Source organism: Protopterus annectens, chromosome 8.part0 (assembly GCF_019279795.1).
Source record: "Protopterus annectens isolate FY-2018-M chromosome 8.part0, PAN1.0, whole genome shotgun sequence".
NCBI classification, from domain to species: Eukaryota; Metazoa; Chordata; order Ceratodontiformes; family Protopteridae; genus Protopterus; species Protopterus annectens.
The window spans coordinates 1,978,531,915-1,978,547,157 of NC_056741.1; the positions used below are offsets into that span (position 1 = coordinate 1,978,531,915).

A 15,243-nucleotide genomic window follows, 5' to 3' on the forward strand; every position below is an offset into this window, starting at 1 on the left:
TCTGACAGCTACAAGTTCTCTGGTTTGATTCTTGGCTGGGGTGCCTTCTCTGTGGAGTCTACATGTCCTCCCTGTGTTTGTGTGGGTTTCCTCTGGGTGCTCTGGTGTCCTCACATCTTACAAAGACGTGTCTGGAGTGTTCCTCCCAGGGCCTCTGCTGAAAATTGGCTTTTGTTCCAAGTCAGACTTTCCTGGTTAACAAATGTTAAATAAAAATGACAAGCATTTAAATTTCAGACTTCATATTCTTTAGAAAGTACATGGTAAGAAAAAGCTTTTATTCTAGCAATTTTCTAAGTTTATAAGATGGATATTTGAAATTTGTCCCTATTTTTGGGACTGTATTCCCCCATTATTGGCTTTGTCCAGGTTTTTGTGTGCTAAAGTTCAGAGCTATGGTAAGAACTGAATTCACTGAATATGTTTAGCGGTTGTATTCCTCCATTACTGGTTTTGTCCAGGTGTTTTTTGCTAAGAGGTTGAGAGCTATGGTGAGAACTGAATTCACTGAATAGGTTTAGGGGCTGTGTTCCCCCATTATTGGCTTTGTTCAGGTGTTTTGTGCTAAGAGGTTGACAGTTATGGTGAGAACTGAATTCACTAAATGGTAGCCATTTAAGTTTGTCTTCCTCTCTTTCACAAAACAGCTGATTTGGCATAGTGGTATGTTGCTCTGTTTTGCATAAGAGCCCTGGGTTCAAGACTTGGCAGTGAATGAATGGTGATAATACAGCATTTTATTCTATCAACTTTCCAACATTATACAAGCAATGTTTAAAATGTGTCCCTGATTGTTGGGCTTTTGTCCCCCCCAATAAATTTGGGCTGTTTTCCAGATTTCGTTTGCTGCAAAGTTCAGAGATGCAACCGAATGAGTAGATTTTACAAGGAGCTGAGAGCTGCAGAGAAGCAAAAGTTTAGTGCTGCTTATGCTGAGTCTGCTTGCATTGTTAATAGCACAACAGGTAGTGTACTTGCTTTTGGTGCAGAAGGCTGTGGGTTTTACTCCCACAGTAGATACATCGCTGATACTATACTGTGTTGCAAAGGGGGTGGATGCTGCACTGCTTTTTGGCGAAAATACCTAGTAACTATGAACTGTTAAGTTTGCCATTCATTCCCTATTGCAATATTACTAGCTTATCATTTTTTAGTGCAACATAGGCAATGTATTCCTCAATAGCAACAGACACTTTATTTGTAGATGAAACAATGAAATATAAAGTTGTTTGTTGCAAACCTCTTCATTAGTTACAGATCTCTTTAATGTGGAATTATTTAGATGACTTTTACTTCTTCAGAGATTGTGCTTATGTACTGATACTGGTGGACTGTAGAAGTCTCGGTAGACTTTTATGATGGAAATGTTCTGAATTGGGCAGTTTTGTCATTATTGGTGCATGCATTTTGTTTCATTGTTTACTGGAAAAATATTCAAAACAAATTTAAAATGCCCTCTAAAACTGTACTGTATTGTACAAGGAATATAATTTAATACACTCAGGAAGGTGTATGAAAGAGCATGTGTGTGTTTTGTGCGCAAGGGGCCTGTGATTTGAAAACAGCCCAAACCCAAAGTTAATCTTTATCTGCCACTGGCTAAATGTATTTTCATTGAATGTGGATTTCAGTGCTGTTTCAATGAATGTGAGTTTCAAGGGAAGAGAAGTTTTAATGCTAAGTCTGTTTTCGTTGTGAGACTGCATTGCTTTGTTTAGCAGATATCTATTAGTGTTTGCACTGTAAAATGCAAAATTAAACTTTCAAATCAAGTCCAAATCATCGCAGAAGTAAAGCAGTATGCACATTAGTGTTTATGGTAAATGGGGTGAAATAGCCAAGTAATGATTCACTGGAATGGCTGCAGGGGGAGGCTCCATTTGACCATGATTTTGTGAGGGTGGGAAGGGCAACCAACTCAGACAGCCCCGGCTGAACTATACCTCTCAACTGTCTAGATTTTTGCAGAATGAATAGATTTTTGCTTCTTATTTTTGGTTTGTTCCTCATAAAATTTGTGGTTTTCTGGCAAATCATTTAGGAATTAAGTCACTAAATAATGACAGTTCAGACTTCATAACCTTCAGAAAAATGCATGTTAAAGCAAGACCTGTTGTTTTATCAACTGTCTCAGTTTATACAAGAGCAATTTTTAGTACTGTTTATATGTTCCCCCAATATATTTGTCCTTGTCCAGATTTCCGGCATTAACCGGTTGAGAGGTATGTGCAAATGAAATTATAGAATTAGGCATATCCAAACCTCTCAACTGTCCACGATTTTGGCTCAAAATGTTGCTCTTCACCTAATAATCCCTCCACAAAATGGCAGTTTTGGAAGAAAACATGGAGGGTTTACAATTAATAAATAACTGTAATAATCAGAGTTATAGATTACTTTTATTTCAGAAATACATATAGATTATTTTATTTTGTCAGCTGCTCAAGTTAGCAGTACTAATATTAAAAAAGTGTCCCTTCTTTTGACAGGTTCCTAGCTGTATTGTGTGGCTATTTTATATTTTTGCATCACATTTTTGGTCCGTTTTTCATAAAAATTGTGTTTTTTGGCAAATTAGTGGCAAATCATTAAAGACTTAAGTTAGAAAATAATTACATTTCAATTTCAGATTTCATAGCCTTCAGAAAATTCATACTAATGCAAGACCTACTATTCTATTATCTTTCTAAGTTTATAAGAGCAATATTTAAAAATTGACCTTATTTTTGGGCTTTTGTCCTACTTCTGTGTATGACTTTGTCCAGATTTCTTGCTCTGAGGTTGAGAGGTATGACAAATGTTTCAGGGCCATCACAGTCAACCGGAGACATTTCAAATTGTGACATACTTGTTGCACCCCACTCTCCCCTGTAGTAACTCTGGATGTGTCCAAGCAAGGCAAGGAGCAGTTATGCAGTGTAAATGTGCAGAGTATCCCCCCATCCAAGGTAGACACAAGTACTACAGTGGCTTTTCATCTTTCTTTGATTTCGCAGAATGTTCTAGTTTGTCATATTTTTATACTGTTGATTTATGCTTATTATTATTCAGAAAGTGCCTGTTGCTCTGTGTCTAAGTAGCAGTGCTTTAATGATCATCAAGTAAGCTTGTCTGAGATTGTAAAATGCAAGTAAGCTTTAATAAGCATACTGTTAAAGAATTGCCAACATTGAAAGCCTTTCTGTTGTAGCCATGCAGGGAATACTTACATAACTAGATAACGTATAAGCCTTTAGTATTGAAATGCATATGACAGTATTTGTAATAAAGGACAGGATTACATTATTTTAAGAAGCTCATTAAATTTGTTGGAGACTTGCAGTCATTTTTGCAGGCTTTACCTGCAACTAAACAAAATGCCAATCTATAGTGTGTGGTCCATAACCTGTGCAGTAATCCTTTAAGCAATGTATGTTGAGTTCATTTCTTGTTTGCTTTTCATTTTTTACTTTGATCATGTTTTCCCCATGAAACCAGTAGATAGTTGTTGTCAGGCAGCAGGTCTTTTTTGGATAAGAAACATTTTTACAAGTGGGGGTATCACAGAGATTGCTACTTTCAGCATGTTACTTGGTACTTTAATAAAGCTGAATATAAATCATAATTAGAAGTACAGTGCAAGGAGAAGTGGTTTGAGTTGAGTGCTGCTTGTTTTTCTTATACTTTTTTTTTTGACTGGCATTCCAGTAATGTAGTTAAAAAGTAATTTATTTTTTCATGCCTCACAACCTTTTTGTTTCCATCTAGATATTAAGTAAGCTGTCATGCAGCCCAACGCATTGAAATATTTTTTTTCTTCTACACTTCAGTTTGTCTTGATTGGACTCTCATAATGATGGTTTGGCACCCAGGGCAGCGAATTTAATTAAAATTACAGTTTTTGTGATTTTTGAGCATAACTCCTCCCCTTTCTGGTTGGCCACACCCATTCCCATTGACCCCCCCACCCATTCTGCTGTCTCCTGCAGCCCAACTTTGATTTGAAGTTACCAGCTGCCGCTACAGATATGCAAATACAGATACCACAGTTTCAGTGGTAAAGGTAGCCTTTTTCTGGATTTCTTGTTTTCCTTTGTGTTGCAGATAAGTATAAAGTATTGTATACAGATATTAACTCAAGGGAGATTTAGTAGAACAAATGACTTGGCTACATAAAATATTTCATGACATTACTTGTGGTACAAATATGACTAACACATTTGAGAAGCATAATGTACAATTTTACAAGTATATTTTATTTTAATTATTCAATTTAGACAAGTGAACAACTATTCTTTTGGCTATTAATGTCCCCTTTTATAATCTGGTATGTACCAAATAACTAGTAAAATAAACTGGTCCTGTGAAATGTGTATTATAACTGCCATATATAGGTATCTGATACTACAATGGTAACTCTTTATACCTTTTCAGTTGTATGTGACTGCAAGTATGCAGGCTGGTGAGATTGTCAAACATCTTAGTTAATATACCTGTTTGTGTATCTTGGATTCAAGTCATGAGCAGATATTTCCAAAGTTGTAATATCCTTAGCTTTGCTGAAAGTTGGAGCCATTGCCAGAATTTTTTTTCTTTTCCCAATCAGCAAGAGATCTCCAAGTTTACAACTGATTCTAGCTTTCATATTGGTTTCTTTTGTCATAAGGAGAGGTACTTTATAATCTTTGGCTACTATTTTTACATAGTCACTTAGCGGGTAATAAATTTGCAGTACAGAAATGCTTTTGTTAAAATAAATTTAATGCTTGGATTTCAGGAGTGTGGATTGTTCTAATTCTTGTCCTTAATTCTAACTCTGCCTTGCAAACATTGAACTGGTCTCCTCTTCTGGTAATTTTCCACACTTTACAGTCAAAAGAGGCATTCAGAGTACACAACACATTAAAGGGCCAGACACATACAGTTTATACAAATAACTTGTCCCAAAAGTAACAAAAAATAGAATTTTCTTCCTCATTTTCCTCTGTATTTTCTCTTTGTTGCCATGGCTTGGCTAACCTTTTCAGTTCAGTTCTTTGGTACACCTTAGCTATTGCTTTCAATTCCCTCATGCTTTCATTTCTGAATTATTTTAGCATCCCCCATGTTTGTTCCTTCTTTTTATTTTGTCCAGTGACACTGTTACCTCTAAATCTTTCTTCCCTGTGTCTGTCTCTCACCTGTGTTATGATTGTCTTTACCTTATAATTGTCATCCTTTGCTTCCATCCTGCTGTTGCATATCTTTAAGCTTTATATACTTTATCAGAGTACATCTGCTGTACTTCTGATATTAGTTTGGCTTACTTATCTACTTTATCTGCTCAGATCTGTGTGGAGTTAGTGCAGAATGGCACAAAATACACTGAACCGACCGATATTGCCAGCATCCTGGCAGACAGGTTCAGCGCAAACTTCACCCCCCTCTCACCTCCAAAAGGGCCCATAACCATACCATACCATACCATACCAGAAGAATGTAGATTCCCTGAAATCACAGACACTCAGGTTAAAACAGCCCTCTCCAAAGCCAAAAACACAGCATCAATGGGACTGGACGGTGTCCCAGGCTGTGTTCTACACAAGCTCAAAGACAAACTAACCCCTCACCTAAACACACTGTTCAAACTCAGCCGCTCCACAGGCTACATACCCTAGAGTGGCGCACAGCAATGGTTATTCCACTCCACAAAGGTAGAGCCACAACAGACCCCGGGAACTATCATCCTAAAAGCCTGACTAGCTTGGTCTACAAGGCTATGGAGCGCATCATCATGGAACTCATTAACAGAGACATTGGGAACCGCCGAACACTGGACCCTACCCGGTTTGGCTTTGTTAAAGGCAGATCATGACTCCTAAACCTGGTGGACTTCTTTGAGACAGTTACCAAGGCTATAGACGAGGGAAAGGTGGTATACACAGCCTACCTAGACCTCACTAAACCCTTCGACACAATTCCCCATTCTGGTATTATAGACAAGCTCACCAACCTGAACATAAACCCCTACATCACAAGATGGGTTGTCAACTGGCTCACGGACAGAATGCACATGGTGAGAGTTGCGAGAGCTAGGTCCAACTCTAAACCGGTTACAAGTGGCATTGCCCAGGGCTCAGTCCTAGGACCCCTCCTGTTCAGCATATACTTCTCAGAGGTACAGGCAAGCACAGGAGGACTATGGCTGACCAAGTTTGCAGACAACTGCAAACTAGGGGCTATAATTGACTCTCCAGCTGACACAGACATCCTCCAAAAGGTTCTCATTGAGATGGATACCTGACTCAAGCTAAATGCCAAAAAGTGCATAGTCATCCCCTTTGGAAAGAACAAAGTACCCACAAACTACTACATAGGTGGTAGTCCCCTAAATGCGGAAGATGTAATAAGGGATCTGGGGACCCAAGTAGATAGTAATCTCACCTTTGATAATCACATTGCCAAAGTGGTTAGAAAATCCTTCTACGTGGCCCACCTAATCACAAAAGGGTTCGCATCCAGATCAAAAGAGGTCATTGTGCCCCTCTACTCATCAGACCCATCTTAGAGTACAACGCCCCATTTGAGATGTACCTTACAAGACACCTGCAACAGCTGGAAAGACCACAGAAGTACCTCACCAAGAGGATCACTGACCTCAAACAGATGCCCTATGCAGCTCGACTGAAGAAACTCCAGTTGTACTCTGTTGCATACCGCCTACTCAGTGGTGATCTCTGCCTGACATACAAGGCCATGTCCAACCCAGAATTGATGGACATGCTCCACCTAAAGAAAACCTTATCCCCTTGAGCCACACCCTCTAGGGATCTAAACCTCACCACAACAATAAATACGACGTGCTGGAGGGATAGATTCCTGTCCCAGAGACTTCCCATGCTTTGGAACAAGATCCCAATCTACATTAGACAGAGCTCCTCGCTAACACTCTTCAAAAGAAACCTTGACTAGTAGATGGGAAACAAAGTTTAAATCGGGGATCACTTCAGTGGCCCTGCTGGACAGAGGCACAAGGAACTAATCTAAGGGGGCGGCGAAAGCCAACACATTCTGGCTAGGCTTATAAATGCCTTTGGGCAGATAGCCTAGTACCAACCTATGAGTCCTTGGCAATTTTTCTTTCAAAGCTCGTCTTGGATGGTTTTATGAGGGATCGTAGTTTCTTGCTGATACTGATCAGGGATGTCTTCTCTTCTTTTCTGTACTAGTTTCCTCCTTCTATTGTATAGCTTGTTTATGGCAGGAGTCCACCAGACTAGTTTCCTTTTCTTGGTTTTGGTTTTGCTTAGGATGGCATGATCCATGCATTCTTGTAGCTGCCCGTAGAATGCATTAGTTAAAGGATTTTGCAGCTTGGACAGTATTATCCTTCAGCATGGGGGCTTTGAAGCTTTCCACCTCAGTCATAAGTAACGTGAAGTTTGCTTTTGAAAAGTTTTTCACAGTGGTTTTCTTGTCCAGGGATGGGGGCGGAATATGGATATCCATAGTGATTTGTTTATGGTCAGCTCTAACCAGCGAGGGGTTGACCTCTGGTGTGGAATACCTGTCACCCATGTTGGTGATGACTAAGTCCAATATGTTGTCACTTCTGGTGGGAGTTTTGACCAGTTGAACCAGGGTGTTTGAGTTTATAAATTCTAGGAAAATTTGGGCAAGGGAAGTTAGTACTTGAGTAGTTCTCCCAGTTAATGTTTGGGTAATTGAAATCACCAAATATTAGGGTGTTTGGTAGAACCTTTGTTTCCCAGTGTTTCCAGAAATGCGGAATGGGGGTCCTGGGACATGGTGGGTGATCTGTAGCAAGCTACAATTTGAATTTTAGTTTTGCCCATTGTTAGTTGCACGTGGATGATCTCTGAAGCATCATGCTGTGCCACTAACCTGGAGGTGTGGGTATCCTTGATGAATATGGATACGCCCCCGCCTTTTGTATTTTGGTTTGGGTTCTGTGGCTGAAATGTATGGTATGAGTTGTAGCCTGGTAGTGCTGGGGTGCTCTCTGGAGCCTTAAACCAGTTTTCTGTTACTGCACATATATCGATTTTCTCCATACTGAGGAGTGCCTCGAGTGCGTGCATTTTGAGGTTTAGACTTCTGGTATTGAGTAGCATTACCCTCAGTTTTTTGTTACTTGTGCTATTTACGGCGGTGGGTTTGTCTTTTGAGCCTTGCCTAAAAAAGGCACTATAGGGGTGGCAAGAGCCTTGGCCAGTATTCGAAAGCCTAAGGGTGACAGGTGCAAGCCGTCTCTAGCAAAGCAGCGTGGCTTGTCGAGCATGTCATCCCAGGCGGACAAACACTGGATCCCCTTTGAATGACACCAGAAACGTAGCCAATTGTTGAAATCGAGAATTTTTTTCTTTATACTGTGGTAGTATTCTTGGTGAGGGCAGGAAGCTACTCAGGGTCAGGGTCATACCGGCCTGGGCTATGTGATCAGAGAGCCCTTCCGTGTCTCTCTTCATTTAATCAGGGAGATATGGCTCAGGTCATTCACACCAACATGGACAATGACAGAGTCATATTTGTACTTGTTCTGGAGTGACCCAAGTGCTTGTGTTGTGGCAGATACTGGCACCTGACATGCAGCTAACAGTAACCTTCTCCTTATTCAGCCTAGTGAGTGGGACGTCAGTGTGCCTGACTATAGAGTCACCTATTACTAGTATGTTGGGTATGTTATTTTGCCTTAAGGGCTGTGATTGCATTGCACACTGGTTTTGTGAAGTATGTGTTTCTTGGTTTGTGTTGGGGGGGGGGGTGGAGGTTGCTTGATGTCTGCTTTGGAGGTCTCTGTTGCTTTTGCAGGTTTTTATTTAGAGCCTCCGGGTATGTTTTAGTGTATTTGTGTGTTTTTTGCCAGTGCTGGTTTAATGGGTCTATGTGAGATTGGTGGTGTGATACAAGTATTTCCCTTCTCCTCTGGAGTGTCTGATCCAGTCTTGGGTTAAGAGAGCTTAGCCTCTAGTTTGGCTGTATAACGGCCTCTCTCGCATGTATTAGTGTTTGGTGGTAGGAGGAGGGGATTGTCTGTGTACATGAGGCAGTTGTAACATTGCCTCAAAATGCCCAGATTCACCAGTTGGACTGTAGTGTACACCTGAAATTGCCCTTTGGATGACATGCTTGGATAGGTACAGTGAACTGTTTTACTGGATGGCTGGTAAGGTCGAATAGAGCGTGTTGTCCTTCTGTACAGTACAGGAGGGTCTAGTGCTAGGGTTTATAAGTGCTTGCTATAAGTTTTGAACAAGTGCTGGGCTGAGAAATGATTGGCTTGAGTGCTTAAGTTGAAAGTTTGTCTAGTTCCAAGGGAAAAATTGAAGAGGAGACTTTGTGGAGCCGGGAATACTTTTATCCTAGCTAACTGGCACTGCCCGGTGCACAAAACCGGGCAAATATGGTATTTACAGCAGGGAAATGAAAGAGAGAGAAATTAGCCCAAAATTGCCAATAAACTACTAATTTATGGGCTGAAACCACTCCTCCAGGGACAGATAGGCTGCTCAAAGCTCCCATCTCTCACAGGTGAACAGAGAAACTTCCTTCTGTCCAAGTAAGGTATGGGCAAACACAGAGATTTGTAACACAGCCCTGAATTCAGCACTAACCTGAAAACTGGACTATATGTGTACATTGTGAATGTGTGAATGTCCTGCGATGGATGGGCATTCCATCCAGGATTGATTGTCCATCTTATAGCTGTTGATAGCTAGAATACACTCTGGTTCTCCCATGATTCGTTTGGAATATTAATTTCACTGTGAATGAAAGATGTTTCAGTAATTTGAGGTCACAGATTAAGTCTTTGAAAATGAAACGCATTTGTTAGAGAGAGTACTCTGAGCATTGCTGTTTTAGACTGGCTTAACTGAATGCTGAAGTAAACTGCATGATATGTTTTATATCTTCGCTGTATCATCATATGGAGACAGCATGACTAACTGAAAAACAAAATCAAATCCCAGTCCCCATCAGGTCATTTTTGGTGTATTACAGTAGCACAAAAATACAAAACATTCAGCGATAGAGGCAATACCTCTTAACCACTTCACTCAGGAATTCTGGACAAGGTCCTGAAATCAAGGACAGTATTAAAATATTACTGTACTTTATTTTAAAAATGTTTTGCATCAGTGTGCATTTTCTGAACAATTAAGAATATGAAACTCTGATTGGCATTATTGAGTGGTTTCCTGATAAATCAGTGAGAATTGTAGTCAAAAATGTTGAGGGATTGGGCAAAAATCTCAAGCAAAATCATGTTTTTGTGGTTTGGAACAGTAATGGTGTTTACCTTACAGGCACAAGGTACAGTGCTTGAATATTTGCTGTGCTTAAAAAAGGCCTACAAGTGCACTTAGCCCTAATACTTAACCTATGGACATTCTGCAAATTCAGTGATATTTGAGAGGTATGCTTGGCCTTATTCCCCTTAATCATTTCTGAAAATTATGGGATTAAAACACCCCTACTGTTTTTAATGAAGCACATCTAGCTAAATGTGTCATCAGTTAAAATTAAGTATTTAGTGCTGTGTTAATATACTGCAACCATTTCCATATAAGAAGTATTTTTCTACACCACACATTTGCAGATATTTATCCAGCCTGCCTAAACTTAATCATTCCGTATTTACCATTTGCTTAGTTTAATATTTAAAATGTGCAGTAGATATTAACTTAAAATAAATCACAAGGGTGTAAAGATTCTGTATCTGGAGTTTCATCATAAGGCTTTGTGTTTACAACAGAGTGTTGTTTGCTTGCCTAAATCACACAGTTAAATTATTCTAGTTCACTGAATAACTGTTTTGTCAGCATAGCTTATCAAAATGCGGGTAGGTATTACCATGAAATGACATATGGAATAGACATGAAACTCATCAAAAAGTTGGACTTTTTTTCATATATTTGATAACAGATGCTACTTTAGTATTGCATTGTAGTCCAGTCCTTAGTTCATCTTGGTCATCCTCTGTAAATAATGCACAGATTGTAAATATATAGTGTGTTTAATGTAAAATATTGTGACCTGTTGTACTATCTGTATGAATTTTGTTTTTGTCTCTTACATCATGCTGAAAGTATTTCATGAACCAGTTCACCCATCTAATGTAAAGTAAAATAAAGAAATAATATTCCTGTTTACAATGTAGTTATGTAAGCTAATTTGGGAAAGAAAGCACCAGTTTTTTGTGGCACTTGTAGTCCTTTATACAAATGGCCTGTAGCATGAAATTTCTGGTAATTTAGTCCAAAACAGAAATAATTTGCATTTTATCTGGTACAGTTCATGGTTAGTAGCTCATTTGGTAATTTTTATGATCCAGTGCTCCTTATCTGTTTTAAATAACCCATTAGATTTGTCTGCTACACTGTCCTCCTGCCACCCTATATGTTTTACACCACTGGAGCGGAGTATATTCTGCAGTGTCTCCACAAAGCTCTACAGAACATTATTTCTTGTCTGTGCTAACATTGCAGCATCATTTTTCTTTTTATCATCTGGTACTTTCTGAAAAAGTAAGCAAGACCATATTGACTGTTAGGCTGTTATACCTGTCACCAGACCGTACAACTCCTTCAAACTTTTTTCTTGATGTTTTAGATTCTGTAGTGAATAAGTAAAATGGGAGAAGCATTAGCAGAATCCAAGAAGTGTACTCCATAACTGTAGGGGAGTGACGCCATTGATGATGTATGCAGTGTAAACCACTGTGGAATCTGCACAGCATGCATTGTAAACCACTTTGGAAACTGCACATTAGACAGTGTAAACCACTGTGGAATCTGCACAGCATGCAGTGTAAACCAATGTGGAAGCCGCACAGTGTAAACCACTCAGGCATTTGCACAGCGTGCAGAGTACAGTATACCACTCGGGCATCTGCACAGCGTGCAGAGTATAGTATACCACTCAGGCATCTGCACAGCGTGCAGAGTATAGTATACCACTCGGGCATCTGCACAGCGTGCAGAGTACAGTATACCACTCGGGCATCTGCACAGCGTGCAGAGTACAGTATACCACTCGGGCATCTGCACAGCGTGCAGAGTACAGTATACCACTCGGGCATCTGCACAGCGTGCAGAGTACAGTAAACCACTCTGGCATCTGCACAGCATGCAGAGTACAGTAAACCACTCTGGCATCTGCACAGCGTGCGGAGTACAGTAAACCACTCGGGCATCTGCACAGCGTGCAGAGTACAGTAAACCACTCGGGCATCTGCACAGCGTGCAGAGTACAGTAAACCACTCGGGCATCTGCACAGCGTGCAGAGTACAGTAAACCACTCGGGCATCTGCACAGCGTGCGGAGTACAGTAAACCACTTGGGCATCTGCACAGCGTGCGGAGTACAGTAAACCACTCGGGCATCTGCACAGCGTGCAGAGTACAGTAAACCACTCGGGCATCTGCACAGCGTGCAGAGTACAGTAAACCACTCGGGCATCTGCACAGCGTGCAGAGTACAGTAAACCACTCGGGCATCTGCACAGCGTGCAGAGTACAGTAAACCACTCGGGCATCTGCACAGCGTGCAGAGTACAGTAAACCACTCTGGCATCTGCACAGCGTGCAGAGTACAGTAAACCACTCTGGCATCTGCACAGCGTGCAGAGTACAGTAAACCACTCGGGCATCTGCACAGCTCTCAACAGCTGTGTCCTGTTGTTGTATAAGACAGCACTTTCCTCCTGAGTAAAATTTGAGTTTTTTTTTTCAAAACCTGACAGTAGCTCTATATCTCAAATGAGGTTCAAGATAAGAATCTAAAAGTTGTTTAACAGTGTTGAGAGTAGCTCTTTGATCAGTGTGCTTTCTTTTGAAATATGAAGCTAGTGTTTGATTTAATATTGTTTCAACTTTTCATTTTAAATAATGTGCTGCATTACAAGTCAGTTTGTGACGATACCCATCTGTAGTACTGAGAAAAGTTTCCTTCCATAAATCCTACATCTTTTTGAATGTATTTTCTGGGATTACTTAAATGTAAAAGAAAAGATTTAAAATAGCTTTGTTTCTCCATGTGAGAGCTGTCATTTATCCTGTGACTATCAGACTGTTTTTTTAATAATGTTTAGTTCTTTCCTACTTACTGTAGGTAACTGCTTTAAATTATAAATATTTTGATTCATGTAATATGATTTCCCCATATTTTACTCCTTTAGTCTTAATGCTACCTGGTTTGTGATGGCGCAAGTTTCCTTGTATGTACCTGCATGTTTACGTTTATCTGCAGCATACATCTGATATTGCTTTGCTGAGCAATGGTTTTTGTTATGATGACTCATTAAAAGTACTGACTGACTTTTTTCCCTTGTAATGTTGTAAAGATGCTGAATATTTCATTTTCTAGTTTTTCTTGCTGATGCTTATCAGCAAAATATATACTTATTACCAGATCCCTATAGTTTTCAAGAAAATGTTTGCAAAAGAGTAGATAATTGAATGAGTTTGAAGACCACTCTTTCTGCTACATACCATGATTCAAACAGATTCCTGTGTTCCTTAATTTAATGTGTATGTGTATTTTTCCTACATTTTTTTGTCCTCAAAACTTGACTACAAACATTCCAATTCAGTCCAGTTTGCTGGTACATCTAAAAAAGGGTGGGTTTATTTTATCTGTCAACTTTCCATCTGCAGTGAGATGGTGATACATTGTGGAACTCCATGCCAGTTTATGTGGAGTCCAAGTCCAAAAGCTGACCTGTCGACTCATTCCATGTAGGCTAATAAGGAATAGTAGAGGCCTACTCCAAATTCTGAGATTCTGTTTGGTTCTGCAGAATTACTGTTATACCTCTCAACCTCTCCACATTTGGTTGAGCATTCCAGGTTTGGAATCCTCTTCAACTGTATTCTTCTGCTCCAATTTATCCTTTAACAGCTCTTTGTTGTGTTCTTTCATTGTCAAAGTCAAAATGAACTCATGTACTTCTACATCATTTATTGTGATCAGCTGGGGGTGGTGGTTTAATGTTCAGTGGTTTGTTTTTAAACTAGTGGTTTAAAAAAAATTGAGACCTACAAATGAGATGATGAAGCCCATTAAAGCTGAGCCTAAAATTGGTCATTATTGATCAGTGCACTGCCCCCTGTATGCTAATGTAAATAAATAAATGTGGTTGTAAATAAATGTGGTTGTACAGAATGAAGAAACATCTGAAATGTTTGAGAAATGGTCCTGTTGTTTTCTGAGCTAGATCAGTATGCTTAAAAGTATGTATATCTATTGTTTACTGGGAAAATCCCACCTAGGACTGCCTACTTAAAGGAGAGCCTCTGTGAGAAATTCTTCATTTTATATCAAGTATAAGAAATCCAATATATGGTCAAGAGTATAGCACAGCTTTTAAGGAACATGAAGCAGGTATATACAGTATGAAACATGCTATATATTCATATTCGTATACTAAAAAAAAATTGTAAGTGAAAAATAAACTAAATGATGCTGAAAGAGACATGTAATTGAAGCAAGAGACTTTCTGGCATCTTTAAAGCACAGCTGATCAAACAGAAGAACTTGGAGATGAAGTTCTGTTTTAATGAGTCTCATGAAAGTTCCCACTTCTGATGAACAGCACCTTTTTAAATACACTGTGGTGTTATTACTGGAAGTTTCCCCAGTTGCTTTAGGTGGATGTTTAGTCTTAACTAACACTAATACATAACCATCTGAAATGCTGAGACTTACGGTGATCGAAGGCAGTAGAGCGAAGATGACAGAGAATGGGTAGAATGTTGGCAGAAGTGATTAAAGGAGAGGAATTATGAGCAGCTGAGGCTTAAAGGTAGTAGGGAAAACAGTACTGAGGGGACAGGCAAAAGAAATGGATACAATAAGTAGTAGCAAGTTTGATGTGACTACAGTTATTAAATTAGTTAACTAAAGATGCATTTAAATATCGTTTTTCTCTTTCTAGAGTCTTCGCGAGAAAGTGTCTCAGTACAAGAGTCGTCTGCGGAACGAAGAAGCAAGGCGAAAGCTGCAGCTGCAGGTTTTGCACAAGGCTCACGATCAGAGCATCCACGAGAAACTGGTTCTTGTGCAGAACCTAGAAGACGTGGTACGTGAGCAAGAGGCACAGATCATGAACCTGGAAAATGGAGGTAAGATTGTAAATAGATTTGCGTTTCCTGTTAAGCTTAATACTTTCTGTAATAATGGTATATTATTTTTATCTCTTTGAACTGCATTCCTTGCATTTGAACTGCAAGGGGGCTGAAAGGTATACATGTCTGGTTTCAG

The 15,243-nt window shown here is 39.7% G+C and overlaps 1 protein-coding gene across 4 annotated transcripts in view; it reads left to right on the forward strand.

Annotated features, from left to right (window-relative positions):
* KIFC3 (kinesin family member C3) overlaps positions 1–15,243 on the forward strand; it is a 663,225-nt gene that overhangs the window by 206,846 nt on the left and 441,136 nt on the right. For all 4 annotated transcript variants that reach the window (XM_044081520.1, XM_044081521.1, XM_044081522.1 and 1 more), the window contains exon 3: positions 14,918–15,104. In XM_044081520.1, coding sequence (XP_043937455.1) covers positions 14,918–15,104 — 187 coding nt within the window. The remainder of the gene's footprint in view (positions 1–14,917; positions 15,105–15,243) is intronic.